General features: G+C 40.0%; 1 protein-coding gene across 2 annotated transcripts in view; it reads right to left on the reverse strand.

Moving 5' to 3' along the window:
• TRPM3 (transient receptor potential cation channel subfamily M member 3) overlaps window positions 1-27,828 on the reverse strand; it is a gene marked incomplete at both ends in the record, with an annotated part of 425,131 nt that overhangs the window by 54,633 nt on the left and 342,670 nt on the right. For both annotated transcript variants that reach the window (XM_082497003.1, XM_082497004.1), the window contains 4 exons: window positions 36-86; window positions 2,924-3,058; window positions 4,864-4,964; window positions 13,087-13,159. In XM_082497003.1, the coding sequence (XP_082353129.1) occupies window positions 36-86; window positions 2,924-3,058; window positions 4,864-4,964; window positions 13,087-13,159 (360 nt within the window). The remainder of the gene's footprint in view (window positions 1-35; window positions 87-2,923; window positions 3,059-4,863; window positions 4,965-13,086; window positions 13,160-27,828) is intronic.

The following is a 27,828-nucleotide window of genomic DNA, read 5'->3' on the forward strand; positions in this document are numbered from 1 at the left end:
CATTATCTCCAACCTACCGTCTATCGGACTCTTACCTTTTTGACATCCCTGACTAGATGATACAGAGTGTTGGATGGTCCATGTCTCTGCAAAGGACAAATAAAGAGGAATAAAATAGTTTTGCGTTTTCCAAAGACCTGCAAGTTTTAAATGCTGAAATGGCTTTCTCACCTTAGTAGTTTAAAAATCAGGCAATTCAGAGCACTTCAGCTGGACAGTGTTATCAAGTAAAAAAAAAAAAAAATCAATTACAAGAGCATTATTTCACTTGACTTCTCGTTTATACAAGCCTCTTCTGTAAGAAAACCACAAGAACAGCCATACTGGATGAAAACTAAAGTCCTATAGATCAGGTTAGGCTCCTGGCTTAGACAAGGCTAGAGCCCAGCACAACATGCACAGCCTCTGGGACACAGTGGAAGGAAAAACAGCTGCTTAAGTGTCAGCTTTCCTTCACTCAGGGTCTCCACTTCCACTGCTGGAGGCCCAGAAAGCCCCTGAGCCTGACATTGCATCTAGGGTGTCCTGTCTGAAAGCCGTCAACAACACGCACAGCCTGCGAATTTGTCCAATCTTGACTCCACCTGACATGCAAAGCAGTGTACAGCAGACTCATGCAATTTCAATTACGTGTTATGTGGAGAAGTACTTTCTTCTCTGTTATGTTTTTGACTGTTGTTGATATTTTAAGAAACTTTTTTTGGAGGTCTTCTTGACTGTAACTGATGGTAGATGCATATGTGCAGAGTCAGTGTTTCTGTATATACACTACTCTGCACTTGCCAACACTTAATTTCATGTAACCCCATCACTAAGCATGATGAGACTTTCCTATGATTCTTCACATGCTGCTTCACATTTGCCTACCCTGCATGTTGCTAAGTCACCTGCAAACATTGTCCCTTCAGTAGTTTCTATTTTTCAGATCATCTCTAAACAGGCTGTACAGCAGTGGTACCAGTACAGGGTCTTGGATGACCCTGGTCATAATGTCCTTTTGTGGTGAGAACAGACTATGTATTCCTATTCTCTCTTTTCTATCTTTCAAGTAGTTTTTAAACCACGTGTGCCAGTTATCTTCTATGTCATGAGAGCTAAATTTCTTTAATAACCTTTGAGGTTTTCAAATATTGTCAAACAGGTTTTGCAAAAATAGGTTGATCAAGTGCAATATCCTTATTCTCCTGCATGTTGAATTCAGAAATAAATTTCTAAGGCTTAACATTTTGTACGTATGCTGGATAAACTCTTTCTTGACATAAAATTGATCCTTTTGTCATTCCTTTTTGAATTTCGTTCTTTATTGTATTTTTACAAATTTGCCATGGCAGAAGTCAGATTCACTGGTTTCACAGAATCACAGAATGGTCAGGGTTGGAAGGGACCTCTGGAGATCATCTAGTCCAACCCCCCTGCCCGAGCAGGGTCACCTACAGCAGTTGCACAGGATGGTGTCCAGGTGGGTTTTGAAAGTCTCCAGTGTGGGACACTCCACCACCTCTCTGGGCAGCCTGTGCCAGTGCTCTGCTACCCTCAAAGTAAAGAAGTCCCTCCTGGTTTGTAGTTTCCCAGGTCACTCTCAGGGGTCATGTTGAAATTCGGTATTTTTTAACTGGCCTTGCTATTTTTTTGCTGCTAATGCTATTATGGATGCACTAGGTCATATGTCATAATTGGTGGTTTAGGCATTTCACAGCCTGGGTCTTTTGGAACTCTTGCATAAATATTTTCTGGTGATTTCTACAGTTTACAATAAATTTGTTCAAAAATGCCTTCTTTTAGCTGTAGAACCAAAGACTTTCCTCAAACTTACTCCCTGTAAATCTGACCCTGGTACAAGAACTACAATGCTTATCTCTGTAGCACGAAAGCACGTAGGCTTTCTGTCCTTAATACATAGATGCTAGTTGATAGGCAAAGTTTAAGCCAATCAAAGATCAGATGGGACTCTGTCTCAAGGGTGGCACAGATACCTGTTCCTCTGTATTTTGCACAGTTTTAATGAATTCTTTTCATATGTGATATTTTTGAAAGACTGACTTCTGGTCACTATTGGTGTGAAACATCTGTGGATAACAGCCCAGGGTGGCAGCTTGTCATGGCAGAGCTTTGAAAAGTACTGGCAGAAAAAAACTTTTTGAAAAGGGCTATGCATTATATCACAACCTATTTCTAACAGGCAGAACTAGCAATCCTAAGAACTAGACAACGCTTTAAGATTTTATCCATACCGCTTAAACAATTTGAACTCACTGGTTTGTCTCGGTAGGCAATAATGATGTGAATGCTGGAATGTGTCTGAACCTGTGCAGTTTTGTGTTCATTTTATGGGAAAAGATATAAAACTTGCAAACAGGCTTTTAAACGTCAAAACTATCATTTTTGGAACATTTGGTGAGGACATGGGGACAAGGGGAAATCCTTCACCGTAACAGACATCCTGAGGTCATCAGATTTCAACTGTAAATTCAGAATATTATGCCAAGAAGTTTGCTTCTGTTTGTTTTCTAGTGTCTGAATTTGATTACCAGTTGCCAGATTTTTCTGAAAACGTAAGGGTTTATACCATCAGGAATCATATATCACCATTGTACAGGTCCTAACTCGCCAGTTACTGTCTTCCAGCCAGTGCCATCTGTTTAAATCTCAGGTCTATCATGTTGGAATTACAATGACCAGAAATCAGATGGTACTCTGTGTAGCTTAATCCATGCCTTACAAAATCCATACAGCAGATTAGGTGGGCAAGACACAGCGTGTTCCATTATATGAAAGACAAAGCCAACAGACAATGTGGACTCTCAACATGGAAAATTTCTGCAGCAGATGTCGGATGCCTTGTGCATCATCGTGCCATCGTAATACAAGTGGGAGCTAGAACAACGAATATAGAGATAGAAAATTTGCCTTAGGTTGGCCCTACCGTATTGTACAATTCCTCTAGCCGGGAGATGGTGAGAAAACGATGCATGCTTACTCCATTTTCTATGAGTAATTTCACAAAATCCACTCTGTCCAACACCAGTGCATCCAGCATTGCTTGCTCAAGGGAGCCCACCTGCAAAGCAAGCGATTAATTCAGGCTGTTCCTGGGCATCACAGGCTGTATCTGGCTGGTCCAATCACCCTGGCACAAGCAGGGAATCCTGACAAAATTCCGAGGGTTGCTCTGCTAAGCTTAAAATGGGATAATCACAGTTTTAGTCTACAGTGCTTTCTCTGATTCAGGGAAGCATTTAAAAAATGAGTGTCAGAGTGTTAAGATTAACATACTCTAGGAAATCCAGACTAGGACCAAGGAACTCGAACCCAGGAAACTGGTGACCACACCTCCACACTGTTCACCATCTCAGTATTATCTTTATTTCTTGCTGTCCTGACAAACATTTTATTCATCTTAATTATATTTATGTGCACATACACTCACTTTAATTCTGTCTTTACTAGCTTTTCCCTCTGTTCATGGTGTGGAAATTCAGGGAAACTTTGACACCCAGGGAGCAGAAATAACTTCACAATTAGCATTTCTTTGAATGAACAAATGCAAGAGGTCCTCTTATGCAAAGCCTCTCCTTTTCTATTTCTTGCAGGTTGGGAGGAGTTAGAAGGATGACAAATTATCTCATAGTTCCAGCTTCTAGCCTGCAAAATGATTGCAGCTTGCAGCATTTATGCAAATTTTTGCTATGATGTGGTGATGGAGCAACAACGATAGGGACACTTTAGTACCATTAAAGTCGCTCCTATGTTTTGATGCATACTTATGCCCGATATTGAAGACAAGACAAATAGTCCCGTTCAATCCATGACTAAAAAGGAAATGATTTTTGAAACTAGCTTTAAGGGGCAGCAAGCTCCAGAAACTGTGTTTACAGCAATGATATTTAAACAGAAGCTTTCCCTTTTGTTATAATTTTTCCACGGGGAGATGTAAATGCTCATGTAATGACAGCACATGAAATTTTCATGATGGTGACAAAACAAGTGTCACAGTAATGAACATTGTGATCCAGTTAAACCGTTTGGATGATGATATGGTGGGCTTTAAGGAGCTAGAGGTAGAGAGAGAGTCCTTCTGGGTTTTTTTTTTTTTTGTTTGTTTGTTTGTTTTTTTTTCTGGGTGACTTCTACCACTGTAAAAACTGCAGCACAAGTTGAGAGTTTACTCCTCTTCTGCCCCACACAACGTTCAATAACCCCTCTATTCACAGCCCTCCCACTCCCGCAGAGAAGCTCTGCACAGGGGAAGGGTGTTGGCCGGGGAGCTGGTCCCCACAGCTGGCAGCTGGGATGGGATGGGGGCAGACGAGAAGCAGGCAGACTGATGCACAAATTAACACCAGCTCAAGTTTGGAGCCACAGCACTTCTGTGGTAACATTGCTGATCAGCTCTCGTGGTCCACGTGATGACCTCCAACACTTGTGCAGCGATATTTTTGATCTCTAATCATCGTCAAATTCAGTACTTCTATATAAAAGCGTACTGCTTGAAGAGCAAAAAGAAGTTTTGCCTTTCCTTTAATGTATAGCCTGACATTGTAGCATGGCTGTAAACAGACGCTCGTTTTTCTCAGCTTGCAGAATCATTGCTTGATAGTGTAAACGTGTTGCTTCCCGTTTCTTTAAAGGTGTGGTCGCTCAGTGTTAAGGCATCGCTAGATGTCACCATTTCCTTGAACAAGCGAACATACCACATTTGTAACCGTGCCCGCCGTCAGTAGGGAATGGGAGCTTCGTGCTTGTCTGGAAGCATGACTCAGTATATTTTAGACTGTGTTAAAACCACCGCTGCCAACAGAATAGATTTAATGTTGTGTAGGGTTTAAAGTGTTTTCAGTAGAAGATGCTGTATATATACTGTACCGGCCACTGTTGCCCATAAATAAAGATCTGACTGCGGGCGATGTCTACTCTGTTCCAGGCTAATGCAAGGCTCAGCTGGTCGGGAGCAGATGCGTTAGCTCCTGTGTATACAGACAGGGGTGCAGGGAGGAGAGGAGGAGAAAAAAGAAACAAGCCACACATTAGACTCAGTCAACAGACCACCATTGTCATTCCTCTTTGTCAAAAGTCTTACAGATCTCCATGTCATTTCTCCAACTGATCTCACATTAAAACAAACCCAAACCTTCCATTGTCCCTGTAATAAAGTACTGGTTCTCAAATCTGAATCTATGGTTCTCAGATTTTCTCATAAACATTAATTTTTTCCTCACATCCTCCTTGAAAAATACAGTAGGTACATGTGATATAGGTAGATGCAACTTGTGGTGAACTGTTTTCCCTCCTCTTGCACGGGGAGCCAGAGCAGAAGGCAGGAGAGATACTGATCCGCCTGCAGGAATACGTACACACACACACCCGTATGCACACACATACACACACACGTGCATCTTGCAATTACAAACAGGTTCAGCTCACACAGACCCCACCAATTTCAATAGTTGTGCATTTTATGCACACTTCCTATGCATCCCCACCTGATAAGTTGGGGATCCTGTACAAGCATAGGAATTCCTTCTCTATCTATTTGTACTGAGGGGCCTTGGTGGGACAAATTTCCCTTCATATATGCAGTATTCACGTAAGCATGCTATAAAGCTGGTGTCAAGGTATATCTTAATTAAATAAGAAATTATGCAGATGATAAGATGGGTTTGGAGCTGTTTGTTTTTTTGGAAGGAAGGGTACGTTTTTCCCTGTAGTTTTAATGGACGCTGTGGGACATTCCTGCCCTGCTGTGTTTTTTTAATATTTCACTAAGTATTTCATGGTTATTAGCTGATTTGTAATAACAAAACAATATTTGTGCTTCAGTGTCACAGGGAGAACTGGCCCGAATGAACTGATCAACCAAATAAATAAAGGGCCCTTCGACTTTTATCTACATAGCTGCTTGCAGCGATTAGGTGGTTGTATAAAGGCTCATTTTTTAAAGGCCTCATACCACCACTGTTTTCTTGTCTTTATTCATTCTTATACTGATATCACAGAGTGAAGACAAACAAGAGCTTTTCACTACTTCAAAGCATTTCTGTCCCTATTTCAGTACTATTCAAAATCATGCATTGTTCCAGCTGAAAGAGGACTCTGAAATTGGAGGCACAGAAAACATAAAGCGTAACACCCTGGCCACTGAAATTCTCTGTGAAGGATCAGTTCAGCAGACCTTCGGGAAGCTTAGCCTACAGTTTAATTTCATAACTGTCAACTTTGCCACGAAGGTTTGCCAAACACTTGGTGACATCTACAGCAATTATTTGGGAGAAGGTGGACTGTAGATCATCCAGATCACTTTCATTTTGTTACAGACATGAGCTCTTATAAAAAGGTAGGTGGTGCAGGAGCAGGATGGTAGAAAGAAATGAAGATAAGAAGAAAAAACAGTGGGAGCAGTAAAAAACCTTTCTGCCACTAAGAAATAACAGGAACACCCTTTTGCATAAGACACAGCTTCTCATTGCTATGTACTATGACACAGACAAAGGGTCTCACAAAAGACCTCATGGGGATGCCAACTACATCTGAACCTTTCTGAGTTTCTTACACAAGCAACATGCAACATTCAAGTACAGAAAATATTTATCTTCTGGAAGGGCAAAAATGTCTCTACAGTTTTATTTATAAAAACAGAAAAAAACTACCCACAGCGGGTATGGTAGTGTAAATTAAGTACAGAGAGCAAATAACGTTCTCCCCCTTTCTGAAGCAAACAACAGATCCTCTCAAAATGTCATTGGATCTCCTTCTTCCCATCCGTGTGCCTGCAGGAGAAGCAAAAACTTTGGCAGGTGCTCAGGCAAGCTGTCTGGTGAGCAGTGGAGGAGGCACATGGATGGACTCCAAAACCCAGGGGCAGTGATGGTGGTCCCACAGCCTGGCACCATTTTATACATGTGATAGGGAAGCTCCACCGCCTGATTTTCCTAAACTCGCTGCAGCCTGGGTAGCCAGGGGTGCAGCCTGGTTAGAACCCATTTTGGATCAGGAGTGGATTAGATGGACTTGGGGAAGGAAGTGGGCTGCTTACACTGCCCTCACTTCAGCCAAAATTCAAGCCAAATCATAGAGGCTCCAGGTGAACACCCTCTGACCCCTGCAGGGAGCCTTCCCCAGTTTGTGTCAGGTGATGTAGCATTCCTGGGCGTTTTCATGCTTTAAGAAGGACCTGGCTGCTGGATGAACACAGGGCCTTCTGGTGCACCTGAACATGTGGAAGACCAACCGTCTTGGGGCATGAAGCAGTGGCTGCATCTCCAGAAAGGCCCCTAAGCCCAGCAGTTAATCAGAATTGTTTTCTTTAAGCATGCTTATTGCTCCAAATATTGAGCAGAGGGAAAAGCAAGCCGGAGTCCATCCTCAGTCCTTTCCACCTCCCTCCATGGTGATTAAGGCTGCCAGCAGTGGACGGGTTTTCCTGTGGGTGCATGTGCAATCCCAGAGATGATGCTCTTCTCGGGGCTTGTTACTGTAACGGTTCCTTTCATTGTGTCGCAGAGTGCTGCAGACATTTGGCAGTTGGAGGAAAAGTATGGTTTCTCAAGGGGTTTTGGTACTTCAGGTACAAACCAGTCCATCAGCTGGGGCGTAGACTGGGCCCTACAGGTCTACGTGCTGAGGCTCTGATGCACATGGCGGAATGGCTGCTCCCAGAGTGAGGTTTGTTGCCGGAAAGTCCGTGCACCATTCTCCTCTTTCCTGTCTTCCCTGTGTGGTTTTCAGGTGAATGTGGACTAGACTGGTGTTATGTAAGAGGAGAAGGAATATAAAAGCTATAAAAGTTTGTATAGAGCAGCATATGGGCTGCAGATTATGTTTAATCAATTTTATTCCAGGATGGACTGATGACTTTTGACTCAAATGAAAAAGAAAGTATTCAGGCTATTTGAGGTGGAATTCTATCCAGTATTAAGAAGTAAAAATAATTCCACTAATATAAGAAAAACCCCCTAGAACAAATGTGAGGTGGGCTTTCTTAAGATACTGTCTCCTTTCAGTCATTTCCTTGATTGCATTCAGTGCCACAGAGTGTGTATTTGAGTCAGTAAGAAGAATCCAAAAAGTGACTTCTCTGAGAACTCATCTCACTCATGAGCATCACTGCAATGTACCCAAATCAAAGCGAAAGGATATTTGGGAAATCAAAAAATAAGGTAGAGTTAATAATGTACTGCTCTCATCAGCTCCATGCAGGGATCACACTGGAACCACTTCTTAGGCCCCTAACACTGTCAGTGGTGAGGAATTAGCATTTCCCCTCCCTACATTTCTGTTTTTATCCTGTTTCATGTCAAGATTCTCTGCTTAGTTGCATTGTATCATTTTAATTATCGTAGTATACTTACTGCTTTAAATAGTGTTTTAGGCAATATGACTAATGTCTATGTAATATTTACTCACTATCCTGGTGTCTGGCTGAGCATAAGATGTGTCCCTCAAAAGAATGTTTTAAGACAATATGACTAATATCTGCAGTGGGACTCTTCCCTCCTTTCATCTGCTCCTAGAAGAAAAGTTGCATTTGGGATGCAACACATTGATTTGTCAGTATTTTATTTCAGTATAGATATTGTGGGATATAGACAGACAATGCAAGGATGATGGAAAGTTGAATAAACAAGAAGGAGATCTGGGACCGCTGTTAGTTCCTGCAGTTGTTAACTTTATGCTCTTAGGGGTCCATCCAGGAGTGCTTGGATATCTTGCATAGATTCTTCTGGTAAAAAGTCAGATGGTCTATCCAATATCTTGGACCAAAAATACAATACTCCTTGATGATAAAGCCTGGGACCATAAACCTGACTCTGTATCCTAGGTGAGCCAGGGTACAGTGTCTTTGCAGAACCCCAGATTACTGAAGAGATAGGCTACAGTCTTTTATATACTGGCTAAAGTTTACTGTGATCAATGTAAACCTCTAACAGATTTTGCTGGGACAGGCTGTGATACTTAGTGCTCAGGAATCTGGAAAGCTGATATGACACAAAACTGACCTATCTAGACAGAAATGATTGTTGGAGACTCATTTTCATAGTGCTTCTAAGCATGCCAGTGGCCCCTTTGAATCATCATTTAAAGAAAAAAAATAGATTAGGGAAAGTAGCAACCCAAATTGGCTTTCTGCTCTGCATCTCAGCAAGTCTTATGTTGTCTTCTGTTTCAGCAGCTCTTTGGTGAAAAGGTGGTGTTTCCACTGCATTAGTTACAAGCATCTTCCTGGCATTTAGCAAATCAATTGACAATAACAAAGCTGATAGCAACAACAGCTATAAGGCCAGTAACCAGATATCTGGCCCAACTCTGTGTCGGTGATTTCATGGTTGGCAGACTATCACGCTGTCTTCCAGGACCATCTGATACTATATGATAGCTGTTCAGTGAGCATGAATCATGACTTATTCAGAGGCTGGAAAGTATGCAGACACATCAGATCTGCATTAGCCTAACACGGCTTATCTCAGAGGGCTACATGGCAGTAATATTACTGTGGGCATACACCACACAGCACGTCTTTCCCAATGCTAACAGTTGCACTGGGAAGGCTTCTGGAGCATCAGCTGAAACATTGCTGGTGCTGCTAGTATGCTCCAGACACTGCAACAGCTTCGTGAACTAGGATCTTTGATGCCACTTCAAAACAATTACATTTTAGAACATCTCCATATGCTGCCTTTAACTTCCCTGTCATATGCCTTCTGCTCAATTAGCAGCTGCAAAAGGACAAAATCCATTACTAGTTGAGTTCCAACTGTTCAAGTTAAGAAAGCACAAACAGTTAAGCTGTATCAATAAATTTACTTGCTACAAATTCATGCAATTGGAAACTTACTTCCCACATTTGCATGTCTTTTGAAATTAAAAAAACAAGAAGGAATTCACAAGCCATATGCTGTTGTGACATCCATGCAATGTAAATTGATAACCAGATTGGATGCCATTCCCTAGTTTATTGAAGATCACTTCCAAGAAAGATAGATCTGCTGACAAGAGTAAACAAGTGACTGATGAAAACAAACAAGGAAATAATCTCATATTCAGTGCAGGGTTTGGGGCTTGTGGAATATCCTGTCCAAGAGAGTTCCTGCATTGACAGTGTGCCTAACGTGGGTTTAAAAAGAGACTAGCTCATCGCAACTTTTACACAACGAGCAGGAAATGATGCTTTGTGTTTCCTAGTCCTTGTCCTCCTCCTGCTCTCTGAACAAATAACTCACACCAGGGTGGGATTGGTATTTAGCTGGTATGCGCCTTGAATGCTGGCTAGCAAGAACTGCAAATCCTCATCAGTGAGACTGAGAAAAGTAATCAATAATCACTCACCAGTTCCTTACTTTTCTCTGCCCCCTTTTCACACAGTGCTGTAGAGGTGAAAGAGATTAATTCCTGAATCTAAACTTTTGAATTTCAAGATAATTCGGACCCAGTCTTCAAATCTGCTTACCAGTAAATCAATAGACAAGTGGTTCGCAATTGCTACCTTAGATTTCTTGATTTGATGAAAACCCCAACTATCCATCAGCCTGATGGGGTGTATTTACAGAAAGGCAGTATTTCTTTCAGTGTGGGCCAGAACCTTTGTACAAAGACATCGTATCAATAAGAATGACTGTCTCACCCGAGACAAGAGATCTCGCCTTTGCACACACTGATTAAAAAGTTATATGGACTTTCACTCCCTGTTATCAGAAAGCTCAGATTAACAAGAGGCACCTGATAAATCTAATCTTCATTGAGGGCCTTCATAATGAGAAAGTTCTGAGGAGCAGAGAAGCTGAGGTGTAAGTTTTAGTTCCTCTGACTCTTGATCAAGACAGAAGTGCTGCTTGATTACCAAGTCAAGACTGTCAGGCAAGCATGAAAGGAGATGTCAAAATTACTTACACATATCCAGGCACCTTCTGAGCTAACAGAAGTTCACTATGATGTCTTGCACTACTTTTGTGAAGAAAGAAGGTAATTTTATTTTACTAAGGAGACGACAGGACCAATTAGGCACCTGCAAAATGGATATTCTAGATCAGAGAGGACTACTCATATGCCCAGACTGCAACCATAGCACAGTTGCTCATGTAAATACTGCAAAAGAACTTTTCAAACAGAAAACAATCCCTCCCAGGCCTATGATTTATTTTCGTCAGCTTCCAAGAGGCAGCTTTCAAGGTGGTAAAAGACTCCAGGGATCTATGTTGGGATTCAGACCTTGAAAATATACCTACAAAAAGTGGAATCACAACTTTAAGACAATCTATATCTTACTAATAGAAATCAAGAGCAGCAGTTTCAGTGATTGTCTTAAATACAAAATGTGAAGAGAATACACTTTACAGTGAGGACAATGCAGGATCCAGATACATTTAAGATAAAAATGAAATCTAATCAAAACAGAGAAAAATAGAAAAGAGGAATTTGGTGATGTAATTCTTGTTCCTTGCTTTGAATTAGTTTCTTTTTGCTTTCTTCTCCTTGATTTATATTGCTTCTGGGTGAAGATGTCCAAAATGCCTTGTGATTTAATTATGCAGATGGCTAAAACTTGTTACCTCAGGGTAGTGGCAAAATAGCCATGTCACCTGAAGGACAAACAACTGGTATCTTGATCAAAATGAGCAAAAGAAGTGGAGAAAGCAATACTACAGACACCTAAAGAAACAAAAGCTAATGGAGCAAAATAATTCCAGCTCATTTCCTTGGCTGGTAGCTATCAGGTTGTAATCATACTTCTCAAGTGGCCAGTGCTTGTTTACTCCTCCTGTCCTCCTCCTTTTGTTTTAAATGTTTGAACTAACATTTTAGAAATGGGATCAATAATTGTGTAAAAGGTAAAATACTATTTTGCTTGCTTTAGGTGAAAGTTCCTCAGGCATTCTACCTTTTCTCTTCATGCAGCTTTTGTGAGTCTGCACAGAAAGAAACTGAGAAGAAAACTGAGCCCTGGAACAAGCAAGAATAATTCCCATTATCTTTTGAATACCTAGTAAATCTATTACATGTTTTGTTATTACTCATATTCAGGTCTGCCATACGGCATCATGTACCCTCTTACTCCGGTGTGGGGGTGGCAATGGCATGATGACAACTGCTAAACAGCCTCATGAAGCATAACTTTCCCTAGTCGCCTTTGGAAGTCCATTCCCTAATGTTTCTCAGATTACTTTTTGGAATTGTTTGGTATGTTTTATTATCTGTTTTTAAAATCAGTATGGCCTGTACTACATAGCACAAAACAGTCCAGATAGCAACAAGATGACCATGGTGATTGATGCATGCAATCTGGGGAAATAGCATATAAATGGAGGTCTAGAACCCCCCAGTCCTTGTTCAGGAGAATAATCCTTCACCGACTAAGTACATAAGCCTTTAAAATCTCACCTGTTTCTGTATTTGCAAGCAGATATTAAATTACCTGATAATAACATATTTTGAAGGGAGCCAAGCTAAAAGGTGTCAGTGTCTGCAAGACCAGGGTTTATAATGAACTGTAGCAACAGCAGATTTATTGTAAGGCAATCTTTTAAGAGCATAAGTGTAACGTGTAATGGCTTAGAAAGATTTAGCGGCCTATGAAGTTTAAGATTAAAACCCCTACCACCCCAATAACTGAGTTCTTAGCTCTACCAGTGGAGGCTGGAAGGAATCCTACACAGTCCCCAGACTTTCCTAGGATGACTACAGATAACATTTTACTTTGCTAATAGTGCCAGTTTTATCTAAAGGGAGAAAACCTCTTCCTGCATGTTCTACTAGCCACCAAGGCAATCTAAGTCCGAGAAGTTCTTTGGCTGCCTGCCTATCTTCTCAGGTAACTGGTGGGGGATCACCACTAATGTTTCCTGTGACGCATTAGTGATTGTGGACTGATGGAGAATAAAAGTTCAGAAAGGAAAACCAGTAGCTATTTAAACATTAAAGAAAGAGCTGAATTTGTATAAAGCAGTTAGAGCAAAAAGTATACTTTAATTTCACAGTATAAATTTACCATCTCGATACGGTAGATATTGTCAATAAATGCAGGTTTCAGCACAGCAGAGACACAGAGTTAATCCATTTGGATTGATACTGACTCACTGTGGAGTGGAACTCCATTACCTTTTAGTAATGCTGTCAGGATAGCTAAATCAATATCCTGATGTCCTTCTGATCCCATGCGAAATACTGTGATCTGAAATGTTAAAAGACAACACCATTATTGAAAACAGGGTAATTTTTAAAAAAAGAAATTAAATCAAGGCAGCATCATTTGGATCTCAAAATGTCCTGATGGCTACAAGACGATCTTACTTTACACATTTTATGAGAAGCTTATCTAATAAGATTAACACATAGTATTTTTTGTGAGATAAAATTTGCTTAAGATAGAAATTGTATTAATAAGCGTATGGAAGAAAAATCTTCAGTGATATTTACAGAGTGAAAATAGAGATGAAGGAATGTTCTTCTATTAGAGTAACATCAGATTTAGCATTCCAATACATTACTAGGAGGAATTAGGTGTATTATAGGTTGTGGACCTAATTTACGGCATACAGCATTGAATAAATATTTTCAATCAAAATCAGAAACCTATGCAACCTTATGATTTTATATAGCAGAAAGTTAGGTAAATAATCTAAGAATTAGGCTCCTAACAGGTCCAGGAACCTCTTTAGTCAGGTGTGGTCAGTGACCTATCACCATAAGGTATAAACTTTGAGGCAGTGAGGTGAGATACACAATTCATAAAGAATAAGAATGAATATAGTGGGGTTCTTTCAAGCCAGTCTCACTCTTGGTTAAAACTGCGCTGAATCATATAGAAGTGTAAATCCCCTCGCTCCTTTTGTTGCCATGGCAATAGCTGCTGTTGGGCCCCTGCTTCATTGTGAAGCAACTGAGACTGCAGCTTTTTATTAGTGCCTTTCCTTTACTAATGAAACCTATGTCAACATTTTGATATGAATATCTGTTAAATGTTATTTTTTTTCTTTTCGCCAGTACGGACTGCGTCTTTTTTTTTTTTTTCTTTAATTAAGTGATACCTTTAATTAGGAATTGTGTAAACATATTTTACACTCGTATTCATCAGCAGATGTTGTCCCCACATTCCTAAATTCCTACTCATATAGCACCACTGAACTGCAGCGGCATCAGGGTCAGCAAACGTCAGGGTACAAACAGTGTACTGTGATGGGGAAAAGGGATATATAAAGTGGTCAAGGCTAAGATAACACCTTGGGGACAAACTTCAGTTTGCCGGCTGAAATAGACCTGCAGGGTGTATCCCAAGAAATCCCCTGTAGCCTTCCCGTAGCAACTCTTCTACCTTCACTTGACCCTAGAGCTCTACAGGGTTCAAAGGGAGGTGAGAGGCTTTGTCATCAGTGACAGTATGTAGTACAGCATGTTAAGAGACCGAAAAGGCAAATTGGATAAAGTAATAGGAAACTGGCTTAGTCGATTGATTTAGATGATGCCTAAAACAATTAATGTGAGAAAGCATTTATGTTAGGTGTCCCGCCCAGGTAAAGTAGGCTGTTTTCAAATTAGCCTTAGTTTGACCATTCAACGTGTTCCTGAGACTATATGTGAGTGAATGCAATGTTGCCATGTAACAAGAGGCATCTCTGTAGCACTGAAGGGGAATGTGACAGCCTGGCAAGCAGATCAGCTAATGCTGGGAATCTCTGGTTTGCGTCACCATGCTTGGTGGCACCACCACATGGTAAATGACAAGGTGATGTGGGGACATGGTTTTGTGGTGGACTTGGCAGTGCTAGGTTAATGGTTGGACTCGATGATCTTAAAGGTCTTTTCCGACCTAAATGATTCTATGATTTTAAGATTCTAGAAACAAAATGCCTTTCTCCTTCTTTAAGGCCAAAGGTGAAGCAGTCTGCACATAGGGGGCTGAAAATATTGAACAACAGGATCTCAGCGGAAGAACAAAGTACATCTCAAACTAAATACAGGCTCAGTGAACTCCCAGCTTAATTAAAAGGCATCCTTTAAATTGCAAGCACTGAACAGCTTATCACCACAGGAAAACTAAGGGAAGCACTTTGCATATGTGGGACCACATATAATGCTAAATTTCCAGCTTCTCTTTCATCCCTCTTCCCCACATGCTTCAGAAGAATAAACCCACATTAGCAGAACAAATTGCTGCTGTATTAAAAATAAAATAGAACTATGTAATTTAGTTACCTTAGAATAAAAAGGCTATCTTTCCACAGTAACTGCTGCTTTATTATTATGTTTAAGAGGTCTAGACATAATTCAAGTAGTAAAATAAAGAAATAGAAGATAAATTGCTGGGAAAAAAGATGGAAATGGAGAGTGCTCACTCATACCAGAATTATTATCATTTTGGGGGTCGTGCTGAAGACTGAACTAGAATTTTAGACAGAACCAAGACAATGTATCATGATACTTAAGTTCAAAATGCTGCAAACTTGGTAGATGAAAGACTCAGCTGGTACAGTGGACCTTTGCGTGTTCTGAATGCACAGAATCTTTTAGGACAGTAGACAGATATGTTCAGCTTCTCCTTATGGTTTAGGTTAACTGTAACTATCCATAGCTGCTTTCTCTCTGGTTACAGGTCCTGAAGACGATTTTGTAAACCTGCAGCACCTTACTAATCTTACTTATGTAGTTGGTTTTTTTTTGAGAAATTTTTCACAGCTAGTCATCCTCTGAACTGTTAGCTCCCAACCTGGTGAAACAGGTTTTTACCAGTCTGGATCTCATAGGCATGTCTTTGCCCTGTCATGGTATCTCACGGTTTTGGGAAGATCAATTGTTTCTTCTTTCCACTGTTGCCCTAAAGCTTGACCGATGTTTTTTTTTTGTTGTTGATAATATCTTAGTCCTTATATAACTTCATATAACTTGTTTGCCTTGTTTCTTTGCCAGATGTGCTAGTTGCCTCTACTATTGGATGTCAGAGGTATTTGAGTATAGTGACATTTGCTTTTAAATGACCAAAGGAAAACATTTCAGCATTCATGGCACTGCGGAATGAATTTTGGAAGATGAGGCTTAAAGCTGCAGCATGTTGGCTGCTGAAGCATTTGTATCGTCATCCCTGAGCACCTTGAGCAGACCTGCATTGCTTATCCAATGCAGCTTTATGTTAGGCTGCTGTCATGCTTGAACAATTCATTAATGAACAGGGTTGTGCACTCCCCCTGCCTTTTCTCACAACTTTTGTTAGAAATGCATTCCCAAATGCTGCCCCTTTGTTTTTTCCTGCCACGTTTAAATATGGATAAAAAGAGAGAACAAACAAGCTTTGTGTAACAGAGACAGAAAAACATGCGATTTGCTGTTGGATGAGATCCTAGTGCCTTGTGCTAAAGACTCTCTTGGCCTTTCTGAAAAGAAAGCATTAACTTTTTTTTCTGCATTTTGTGAGTACATTTATGAGGACTCAGCAATTGTTCCTAAAATATGGATTCACTTCTTTACTTATACAATCTTTGTAGTTTTTCCAGCGTCCTTTAATTTTTGTAGTCAGAGGTGTGAGAAGATAGGGACACATCCTTAAGTATTTATGCAGACTTTACACTTAGAAATGTTCTGTATCTCTAGGTCTCAAAAAGCCGATCTGTCTTGCTGGAGACCTGTTCTTCTGGTGATTTCTTTTCCCCCAGTTAACAGGTAAGAATTTTATGTTTGCAATATACTTATCTAGTGTCAAGAGTTATTAATGCATATGACATCTTGATAACTACCATTTACAGGTGCTCTGGTGGGTAAATCACTGCAGAGAACTGAGAAAAAATACATTGGTGCTGTTAAAAATAGGCCATTGACTAGAGCCCTGTTCGAATGGGCTACAGGTGCTACTGCCCTAATGTATACAAAACTGCTGTGCTAAAGGAAAATATCTGGGTCAGTAAACTCTATTCCCATCTACCTCTTGCTGGGTGAATGTCTGACAATAAGATGCAAAAATAAGAGTAAATTAAAGACTTAGAAACCCACTTAATAACTCATTACTAAGAAAAAAAGAAAGCCTTTCTTCTTTAAATGAAGAGACTGCTTAAGAGCCATTCACCTCTAAAAAGACCTGCTGTAGTCCTATTTAAGTCTGTTGTTGAATCCTAGTCTCTGTATAACTGTACTGAAAAAAAAAACAAAAGGAAAAACAGCCTAGTAAGGTGTGTATATGAAATCCAGGACATTTAATTATAATAAAATACACCCCAAGAAGTCAGAGTTCAAAAGTAATAAATGCTTGACTAGCTCACCCTGACAAAAGAAAATAAGGGGTAAGAGTTGCAGTATTAGTCAGACTACCACTGGCCATTCTTTTGCGTTGCTGTGAAAAAGTGAAGATAAGTTTAAACTGAGAGATTTTCTTTATGTTGATCTGATTCAAACTGTTTCTATTTTTCTGCACATAATGAAATTGTATTAGAGAGAAAAACTACCATTTACCCTACTCAGCTATTTCTTTTGAGCCAAAAAAACAATTTACGTTCAAAGAAGAAAAAAATCCAAAAATCAAGTACTCTCTTTTTCTCCCAGGGATTTGGGCCACATTATTACTTCCATGTAGCTGGTAGTTTCAACTGTTGATGTTAAGCTCAATTATTTTAAAAGTACAGTTTTTCCCTGTTCCTCCTCCACCACCTTGGGTGGTGTTTTTTCGATTTCCTCCTTTCTTTCCTCAGTGTTCACACTATTTATTGGCTTGAAAAGACTTTTTCAGGTAATTGCCTGAGGCATCTCTGTGAACAGCTATGACTTCCAACAACAAGCTTTTTTTTAAATTTATTTTTCTTGTCTTCTTTACAAATATAATAGAAGCTGATGTTAACACCCCTTACAAATACGAAACTGTATTGCACTGCACTGAAGAAAGAGTTAAATCTTTAGATGAAAACACATCTGAAACAGACAAGCAAAAATGACTCTGAGTCACCAACAAAGGTTGCACCAATAAGCTGCAAAAACAGTGTTAATAGGCATCCAGATTCTTGCTAAATGTAATGCTAATGCCTGGTTATCTTTTGATATGCCTGTAGTGATCTACTCGTAAAGTACGGTAGATAGCAGCTACTTCCAATTCTGGGGGCAGCTGGGCAAGGACTATCAGCTCTGCTGGGCTCCTCTCAGGAGGAGGTGTTTGGGACCCACCAGCCAAACCATTGTGTCACAAGACTACTTCTCATTTGCTTCCACAAAACCTGCCTGAGTGAAATGGATGAGGTTTGCCACTAAAAGCAAGAAAAGTCACCCCATGCCTACCCCCCAGCCCCCTAATCTGGAGAGGTCTTCTCTCTACCTCATTGCAGATTTTACTGAAATATCTTAATGTGAACAGGATTAACTTCCAGGAAAAAAACCTAGCTGTGTCCTAATTCTTCCTAGGAAAATGTGTTAGGAAATCACTGAGGAAATCACTGAGCCGAAACAGACCTTCTCTGCAAGCACAATCATTACAGCACACAGTGACACTTGCCAGCAATAATTACAGTCCAGCAGGGCAGAAAACTAATTTTCAGGCAGGGCAGGTAGAAAGCAAGTAAAAAACCAAAGAGATGGAGGAAAAAAGCAGCGGGATAGAAAGCAAGGTGGTGGGGGCGGTGGGGGTGGTGGGGAGTAAAGGGAAGAGATTGTCTGACCTTAGACTCTATCAAAAAGCACTCCTTTTAAGACATCTCTGCTTTCTGTTCAGCACCAGCTCCATTCTTGTCAGATTACTTTTTCTCTCCCTTTCCCTGTCCGGTATGTAGTTTCTGGCTCAGCAGGGTCAATTTAACCTAATATGATGCATTCTGTTGTTTTCCTGCCTTCACGCTGGTACTGCATTGCACTTCTATAGGCAAAGTCAGGCAATATTGTCTTACCTGAGAGCAATGAATACCAAACAGACTTTCAGAAATTATACACGCACCAAGAGATATGGCTATTACACTGCTACTTAGGATTTCCCAAGTTCTGTATGCATGTAAATGCAGAGTTAACTTAGAAATACAAATCACAGCTGTCCATATGCAGATGGGTACGTGTGGTTTCCCTAATGGCAGCTGCCAAATCAAAAGACCAGCTAAGAGGAGGATATGTCAAACAGATGCTGAGGAGGGAAGATGTGGTCAAACAGAAAGCAAGTGAAGTCACAGGTGAGACAGCCCCTGAAGTGTCAGGGGCACTAAGATACTTAGGAGGACAAGGAGCAGGTTGTAATAGGTTCTAATTGTAAAATTTCTTAATGCTTACAACTTGTTCCCCTTTCTGGTTCCTCAATAACTTTTCACATTTTTGTCCATTACTAATCTGGATGAAGCAGAGCTATCGTGTGTGGAGAGGGCAGGACTTGTGCAGAAGACAGGCCAGAAGCTGTTCTAGTTCCCTGCTGAGCAAGTCATATGGATCCATAGGAAATTCCTTGACACAAAAATTTGTTTGTTTTGCTTTACGGACTCCTCTCTAAGCCAGCACGGCTGTGTCACAGTTTGCTATACTCAGGCCTAGCTAGATATATAAATGATAAACCTTCATCAGTATAAACTGCCACACTGTGACCAGGTTTGTACTCTACACAGATGAGGTTGATTTTACCCCTAGAATGAGAAGCAAGAGCAATAGTCTGTGGTCAGCAACCACAGTTGTCATTAACTGCAAATTTTCCAGGTCATAGGATGGGAAATAATGTAAAAAAACTGTTTTGTAATAGTTTAAAATGGCATTTGGTGAAATTCATCACAGGACAGAAAAATTATTCCCAAATACCATCACATTCAATTCCTCTTTTAATGCCTGTTCTATCCAAAAAGTGACTCTTTCCCTCCCACCACACCATTTTTTTTCTAGTACTTATTCTGAAAACCCCACAGAGACGGAAGAGCTGTCTCTGTTCAAGGCCAGCATAAGGCCCCAGGACTAAATTTGAATAACTATGCTGCACCAGGCTGTGCTTAGTATTTCTAAAATATTCTATTACACGTGAACATTTCTTTTTTTACAGTAGGGTTAACCTCAACCACTTCAGAGTAAGAAGAGTGAGCTGAGATTTTTAGCTTGTTTTTGTTTGGAGGGAGAGGAACCGCTACCAAATGAGCAGGCAGAATGCAGGGCACACCTGCACAGAAAGGCGTTTTACCCTCTGGCGTGAAGGAGATGAGTGGGGAAGAAGAAAAATCATTGTCTACACCTCAGATTGACAGTGCCTGCTGGGTAGGCAATGGATAGCTGAAGACAGAGGAAAAAAACAGGGTAGCAGTGATGAGAGCGGAGACAGCATCCAGGATTGCTCTCTTTACATATTGTGTTCACAGTGTTTTATGAATGCTGCAAATTATTCGTACTTTTAGAGATGGAGTTGTTTCTCACTATCATTTCACTATGACATCAGGAGAAAACATACAGTGATTTAGTATTCATTGAAAGTGATTTTTTTTCTGCTACCTCCAGAAAATTTTTGAATGTGTCTAAATCTCACCTCTGACAAACTCACAAATTGTTTGTATGCATCTCAGTTACATAAGTCAGAAAAAAACATCTCCCTTTTCTACAAAAAGCAGATGCAATTGCGAATACAACCTGAAACTCTCCTGTTTGCGAGCATGGGCTGGTTCAGCAAAATAGGCAATTCCTTCCAGAGTACATGCTTACATTTTAATTTAGCTAGGCCTACCTGAATATTTCAGAGGAAAACTACTCTGAGAAGAAAAATGAGAGCCTGATAAAACAAAACATTAATGGAAATCAGTTACACAAAGCCTCAAAATGGTTCAGATAAAGAGGGGAAAGCATTTCCTTTTTTCTCGGAAGGAATAATCCCGTTTAACTCAAAGGAAAAGCTGCTTGATGTGGAGGCATAACAAAGATCAAAGCGAGCAGGTAAGTCAATGGATAATACTGCAGAAAAAAGGGGATGGACAAATAAGAGGAAATTCCGGAATAGAAGGATTGGACAGAATTATATTTAGGGAAAAACTAAATTAAGTGGTCTCCTATTCCGAAGAGTAAGAAAGAGTATTCCAAATGAAGAAATAAGAGGGAGCAGACATGAGGGGAGAAGTTTGAATTTTACATCTCCTTCTGCTTTGTGGCAGCACTGCAACACCTCACATTTTTCTTTGATCCAATAATTTGCCATAGACTCATTGTCTGGTAAGAAGCAGGGAGCAAAAAGAAAAATCAGTGCTTGTAAGAAAGGCAGCAATTCTGCAATTGAGGAGCCATCTAGGTGCACAGAAAATCATTCGACACAAATTACTGTAAATGTTTGGCTTCCCCCGTAATTGGTAGCTTTTGCTCAAGACTGAGACAGCTGTGTCAACCCCTTAATGACTGAAGAGAAAAGGCTATGGAAATCTCACAGCTCTGTCCCATGTAAAAAACTTTATATTTTATCATGTGCACATACTTTTTACACCTTACAGCACTGTCAACATTTTGGAATGGAATATGCACATTTTCCAGCAGAATAACTGACTAAAAATAAGTTTGGGCTGTAAAAACATTGAAAACAACCATTTTCCCTTTTACAAGAGGTTTCATGCTGTTGTTACATTAGGCCATTTATCACACTATTCAGGCAGTGAGATACTAGTCCCCGATTTTAAAGTTGACAAAACGATTAAATATAAATCGTAAGTCACAAAGCATATAAGCAGGGGAATAGAATTTAGAAGCTGTCCTTTAAATTACTGGTCTGTGCACATCAACAGACTGTGATGATAAACACAGGTGTGTTTCCATGTAGACTTGCAGTATTGGAACTGGTTAAGAACAACCATGAAGACAGAAATCACTTTGGGTGATGAGATAGGCATTTTAATTCAGACATTGGTATAATCCAGGGTCTTCCATCACCCTGATTCAGGAAAGAAATGTGGAGTAAATGTGACGTAGTTCACTTCCTCCATCTCTTCTAGTGTAGAGAGGGTTCCTGGAGGTGTTGACAAGACATTACCTTTATAGATTTTCTGCTGAAAACATAAAGTGACTTAAATAGGTAGAAAAGGACACAAGTGGTACAGTGAATAAAAAAAGAAAGTTTTATCACCTGCAAGGCTCTGACACCTGAGTCCCAAATAATAGGATTTAAGACCAATTGAAACCTAGTATATGGGAGTTTATTAACCTCACTGATCCCAAAGCAACTATTATTTACAAATGTTGATCCACTGGTCATATGAGAATCATACATGTGTTCCAGCACATACCGGGATGAAGACTGAATAAAATGCTTTTAAAGGAGATATTAGCTGCCACGAAACCCCTCCAAATGGGTATTTTTCCCAGAAAGCACTCCTCTTCTGCCAGATAAGCAGGCACCCACACCACGGACTCGAGGGGTTAGAGTCAACTTCTATATATGTGTGTCTGACCTTCTGAGTAAGACCCATGTGTGTACCATTTCAGCTTTGTTTGACATTTGGAGTCTCAGTTATCTCTGGTCTTCATGTGGGTGGGTGTCCCTATACAAGTCCTATTAGCTCATTCTGGGAAACTAAGAACTTGCAGCAAATTACAGTTTTAGACAGTTTTACTCTTGAATAAATAGGCTCCTTTTGGCACCTAACCTTGCATCTGTAATGTCTCTTCTGTCCTACTAAACTAACAGTCCTGGCTAGGACAATTTCTGTAAAAAGCAGCCAAGCAAAGTAACGTCATTCTGGGCTTTTAGTGAGATAATTTAACCTGTAACCTATCTCTTGCTCACAGATCCTAAGCAATGCAAAAGTGAATTGTTTTTCAAGGCAAAGTTTAATAAAAAAGCCATGAGTGATGTAAAAAGCTCATCACTGAGGTGGATAGACCTAATATTCTGTTAGTTTAAGAGAACAAGAACTCAGTTTTATTATTCGCACCGCTGTATATGCTGAAAAATTATGTGTTGCAAGTCATTGCCCTAAACAATGTTGTCTGAAGGACTCACATGCACGCATACGTCTTCTTATCTGAACTGAAACTGCCGACCTTAGAAGGAATTATGGTGAGTTGGTTGGGTGGCCAACGATATTGAAGGCAGGGACTCTTGCTCCATCTTAAACTTCAATTTCTAGTTCTGTTTTGCAACATGTTTTCAAATAGTCTGACAGTCCATGGATGCTCAGCTTGCTTTGCTATAGATGATGCATATGTATGCCTATTCTGTATCTAGGGTGACAACAACGTCATGATAACACACAGAAACCAAGCAGCAAAAATAGCCACAAAATGTTAGTTTCCTAGCTAGTTTGCTGGTGAGCCCAAGTAGGTAATACTTGGAAAAGACAGCCCACTTGGTGTAAGATACTCCTATAGGGCAGTAAATTTGCAGTTATTGCTGTATCTACACAGAACCTGTATCTTATACAGTAAGCTCCTCATCTATGACTAAGATATTATAGCAGTAATGAATGGGTCTCCATGCCCCTTCTGAAGCCACAGAAAGAGTAATTATATTTTCTCAGAAAGGCAAAAGAAATTACAACTCCCCAGACACAACAGAGCGAGGGAGTAAGAAAGGTTTCTGAACAGTATTGCGGAGTTTATAAACTGCATTGAATCCTTCCAATTCCCTGATCACAAAAATTGGTCTATATTATCTAATGTGGAAGTTGCTGTGTCACACAGTACTGTTTTGCCGTCACTTTCATTACTGGGACAATTGACAGAGCTGTATAATGATTCAGTGTGCCTTTCCCAGAATTAGTTGTTAACAGTGTAAATGGGGTAATGGATATTTTCACAAGCTTATATTTTTAGAGGGGGAAAAAACATTCTAAATTTAATTTCTGTAGCTGCAATTTTAATCACAGAATATGTAGGAAGAAAAGAGGTTTGTAGTACTAGGTCACTCCATCTGTGATAATTGTGCAGGCAGTATGCACCAAATAAAACAGAAAATGTCTACTTACTTAATGTAAGCAACAACAGTAATATTAGTCTCTGCAGACTTGTGCTGAACATGGCACAAGAGATGTTCAGGATGGACCAAACAACTGCCTAAATTGCACACTTTTGCTTCAACAGTAGACTTGACATTCTTGTCCTTTCTGTCAGCAGAAGCCCTACCTCATCTGACAGCAGTTGAAAAGCAGCTGGTAGGATCAAAAGCTATTCAAGGCTTCAGTGTAATACAAGAGATGCCTTTGTCTTTTTTTTTTTTTTTTTTTTTTTTTTTTAATGTATATAGCTGCTTTGCTTGTGGAACTTGTTCTCTGAATTACTGAAATAAAAACTCCAGTCCTAGGATTAGATTTTGTTCTCTTTGGAGTCAATGGCAAAGCCCAGCTAACTTCATCTGACTTCTTGGCAGCTGAAAAAACACAGTATGTTTTTATCTCTTTAGCAAAAAGAAATCAAATGAGGCTTGCAGAATTAAAACTACCTTGTAAATCATCAGTTTAACACTTACTTACAGAAGAAGGGCCTACGTACTAGACTAATCCTATTGATTTGCACAGACTGGATAGGAGACTCAACCTTCATCAAAATTGGGAGAGTTGCTACAGTCACTGCTGAAGAGGACTTGCACCTCCATTTGGACGCAGAGGACTAATCCGCATCAGTACACTTTACGCTGGAAATCTCACAGAGTGTTTCCATGGCAGAGACGAGCTGTTTCAGCAACCAGCAGGCCAGTAGTTACATGATGTTTTCCTGCTCCATATCTCTACTGCCAAATTACATGCTGTTCACAGCAACCGTACTCCTGTAGGAACTACAGTTGATTTTTACTGTTTGAGAAGTCACAAATCCCTCTTGAGCCTCCTCTATAAAAAAAATTCCATCAGCATTAAAAAATCTTAGGTGAAATGATTTCTTTGTTTATGAAGACAAATTTCTTTAAAAAAATTGATCTTTTTAACCTTTAGGAAGGACCAAAGAACTGAAGTGACAATATGCTGGTAAATTCTTAAAAGTCCATCTGATTTAGCTAATATTTAATCCAGAACATGTCTATGTCTATGCTAATAAACAGTTGCAGATGGTGTTTAATTAGCATATGAATTTACTGAGCCTGCACATCCAGCTGAAAAGCACAATGTTTTTTGCAGACAGTATATGATCAGGTCAAGCTCTTCCCAGTATAAACTCTTCCAGAAACGTGGGCAGGTTTGCTCCAGCTGTTTCAGTCAGACACAGCTGAAACCTCTGAAGATGAATAGGTCTTGTTTGTAGTCCAAATAGAAAAGAAGCTGCTAAATCACTCAGCAGCCTTGCAGTACTTTGGGTAAGTAACCAATAGGCTGAGTCAAAGCCCTGCGTTAGCAAGATAATATTGCGGTATGAGCATTCGGCTGGCAACACAGCCTGCTGATGCGCTCTGCATTTCTAGACAATCTGGATCCACCTCTATGTGAAGGAAAAGCACAATAAATAGGAAGAACCTTCATGATGCAGGTTGTCCTGCTCTCAGCTCAATGCACCCAGCCACTTCAGCACGACACCTGCCTTGTTTAATCTGACGGCAGCAGAGTTTCAAGTTAGTCATGAAGTCACCTGGAATGACCTATTACCATATATATACACTCAGCAACACAACGCAGCAGTAAGGTTTACACCATCCCCAAGCAGCCATTATCTTCTTCACAGTGCCTGTACACTGAGGTACAGGAATAACAGAGAAAAGGAGAGGCAAGTGAAAAATATCCATTACTTGCTGACACGATATAGAGATGGAATTTTATTGTTTCTCTGTTAGCAATAAATTAATTAAATTTTGTCTGTTGCCTCAATGTAGAAATGAGTTCCAGGAATTAATGGATACACAAAAGCCTATGCCCACCATCCTTACGCTCGTCATTCTGCAAACCGTTCTGGTAATGCAGTAGTAGGTAATGACACTATCAGTTTGCTTAATGTAGTAACTGAGCCTTCCAATATTCAAGGAAACAAATTTAGCAGAAAATGGTCATGGTAGTAATAAGGAAACACACTTAACCAGCAGGCGGTACACAGTCTTCACTGTTGGTGTTAATGTGCCATTTTTTGATTATTAAGGTACTAAGATTGGACCTATCCTGATTCACAGCAAATGTCCTTTCTAGTAAATGGATATACGATTAGGTCTATAGAGTCTCAAAGCATTATTTTGGAAGCAATAGTTTTTCGACTAATGTATCTTACTGCAACAAGTGTGGGGTTTTTTTTGTGGGGACATGGACCTCTCTGGCTTGCCAAGGTGGCTTTCCCCAGTGCCTGCCCCAAGAAGTTCCACAGATGGACCCGAACAGATTGTTGGAAAGCATATTCTGGTTTCTGAAAAATTCACATTGTGATTTGTGAACAAAGCACTCCAGCAACAGCAACTTAGACCCCAGTCTAAACTGCAAAATTAAGTACTTCTAAAAGAATGGAGCAGCCTGTATTTCTCAGAAAACCCAAACACCAGAATTACTGTCTTTAAGGGCAAATAATAAGGCTAACTTGTTTACTGATACAGAAATACATACTCCTTTGTACAGCTGGAAACAGACTTCTGGACTACAACCCAACACAGTGTGTTTTCAGGGACTGTCTGCAGTGAACTAACTCACCTAGCCTGCTATCTGAGGTATTCCTTTCCGTGCCGCCACCTGGCTCCAGGGCTGAACTGGGGCTCCAGTGGGAAATATCCCTCCCAGACTGGGTCCTAAGGCCTGGGTCCTCAGGACTGGGTCCTCTCACCTGCTCTTTGAATTCTGAGATCAGCAGAATGAGAGATCAAAAAACACCCTCGAAGACTGTCTCATTCTACTTTTATATAAATATTTATATTTAATTTATGGAATTCCATCTTATTGTAGGTTTGGACTAATTGATATGGAATTCAAATTCTTTTTTAGTGGCAGGTGAGGTATCATCAAATGGGCTGTTTGGCATCTCATGAGCTACATGCTGGAGATGGGAACATGTACAAAAAATTTATGCAGTGCTTTTTCAAAAAAAGTGTGGACTAGACTTTACAATACTGCCTCCTGCCCACTTAGCTTTGATGAGCCTTCATGCTCCTATTTTAGGAACTCTTGGCATAAACTTTTTTAAACAATTCTATGTAAATGTGAGAATAGAGAATCTCCATCAATTATATACAAAACACTCTCCTACCCTCGTAATCTACAGTTAGATATACAGACCTGTATAGTTTATTTCATTTTAAATAAATTTTTATACCATAGACCTCATTAAACACCTTGGTCCAAATAAATTTCTGAATATAAACTCTGATGCTTGCAGTATCAACACAGCTAATTTTATGATTTAATAAAAACTACTCATTAAATAGAGAAGTGGAATTTGCTCTGTCTTGCAAACCTAACAGACTTAGATCTCTCTTCTGCTATGGCCTCACCTTATCACCCAGCTTGTGTACTTAGGTTTTATTCAATAAACGAACCTACATTTTATTAAATAAATGCAACATTGAACATCATAATAATGATGCTCCCTGGGTGTACAGTTCAGAGAACATTCTTTAAGAGTGGAGTCCAAAATGTCAGAACTTGAAAAACCTGATGTTCTGTGAAGGGGGTAATTTTTTTGATGATTATGATTTTTACCTGGCCACCACAATTACCTCAAATTTATAAAAAAGATGCCAATCTTTTTACACATTCTACATAGGTAGGGTAGGAAAAATTATTTCAAAGATAGCTTTTTGTTCCTTTTCAGAGTTTAACTTGCATTTTGCTTTCTCTCTCCACATCTGTGATTCCTCTGTATTTATGTACTTACTGTAAGTGTGATGCATCTGTATTTATGTAATTTACGCCATGTACCCTGTTTGCACTTAATTGTTTAGTGGCACACTGCAATAGGACAAGCCTCTCCTGCACTGTCTGCTTTGTTCCCTATGAATTCAACAGCCACAAAATCAGGCAGTTCAGCACACTGACCATGAAGTTTGGGAAAATAGCCATG

This window comes from Vanellus vanellus (genome assembly GCF_965231255.1).
Source record: "Vanellus vanellus genome assembly, chromosome: Z".
Taxonomy (NCBI): Eukaryota; Metazoa; Chordata; class Aves; order Charadriiformes; family Charadriidae; genus Vanellus; species Vanellus vanellus.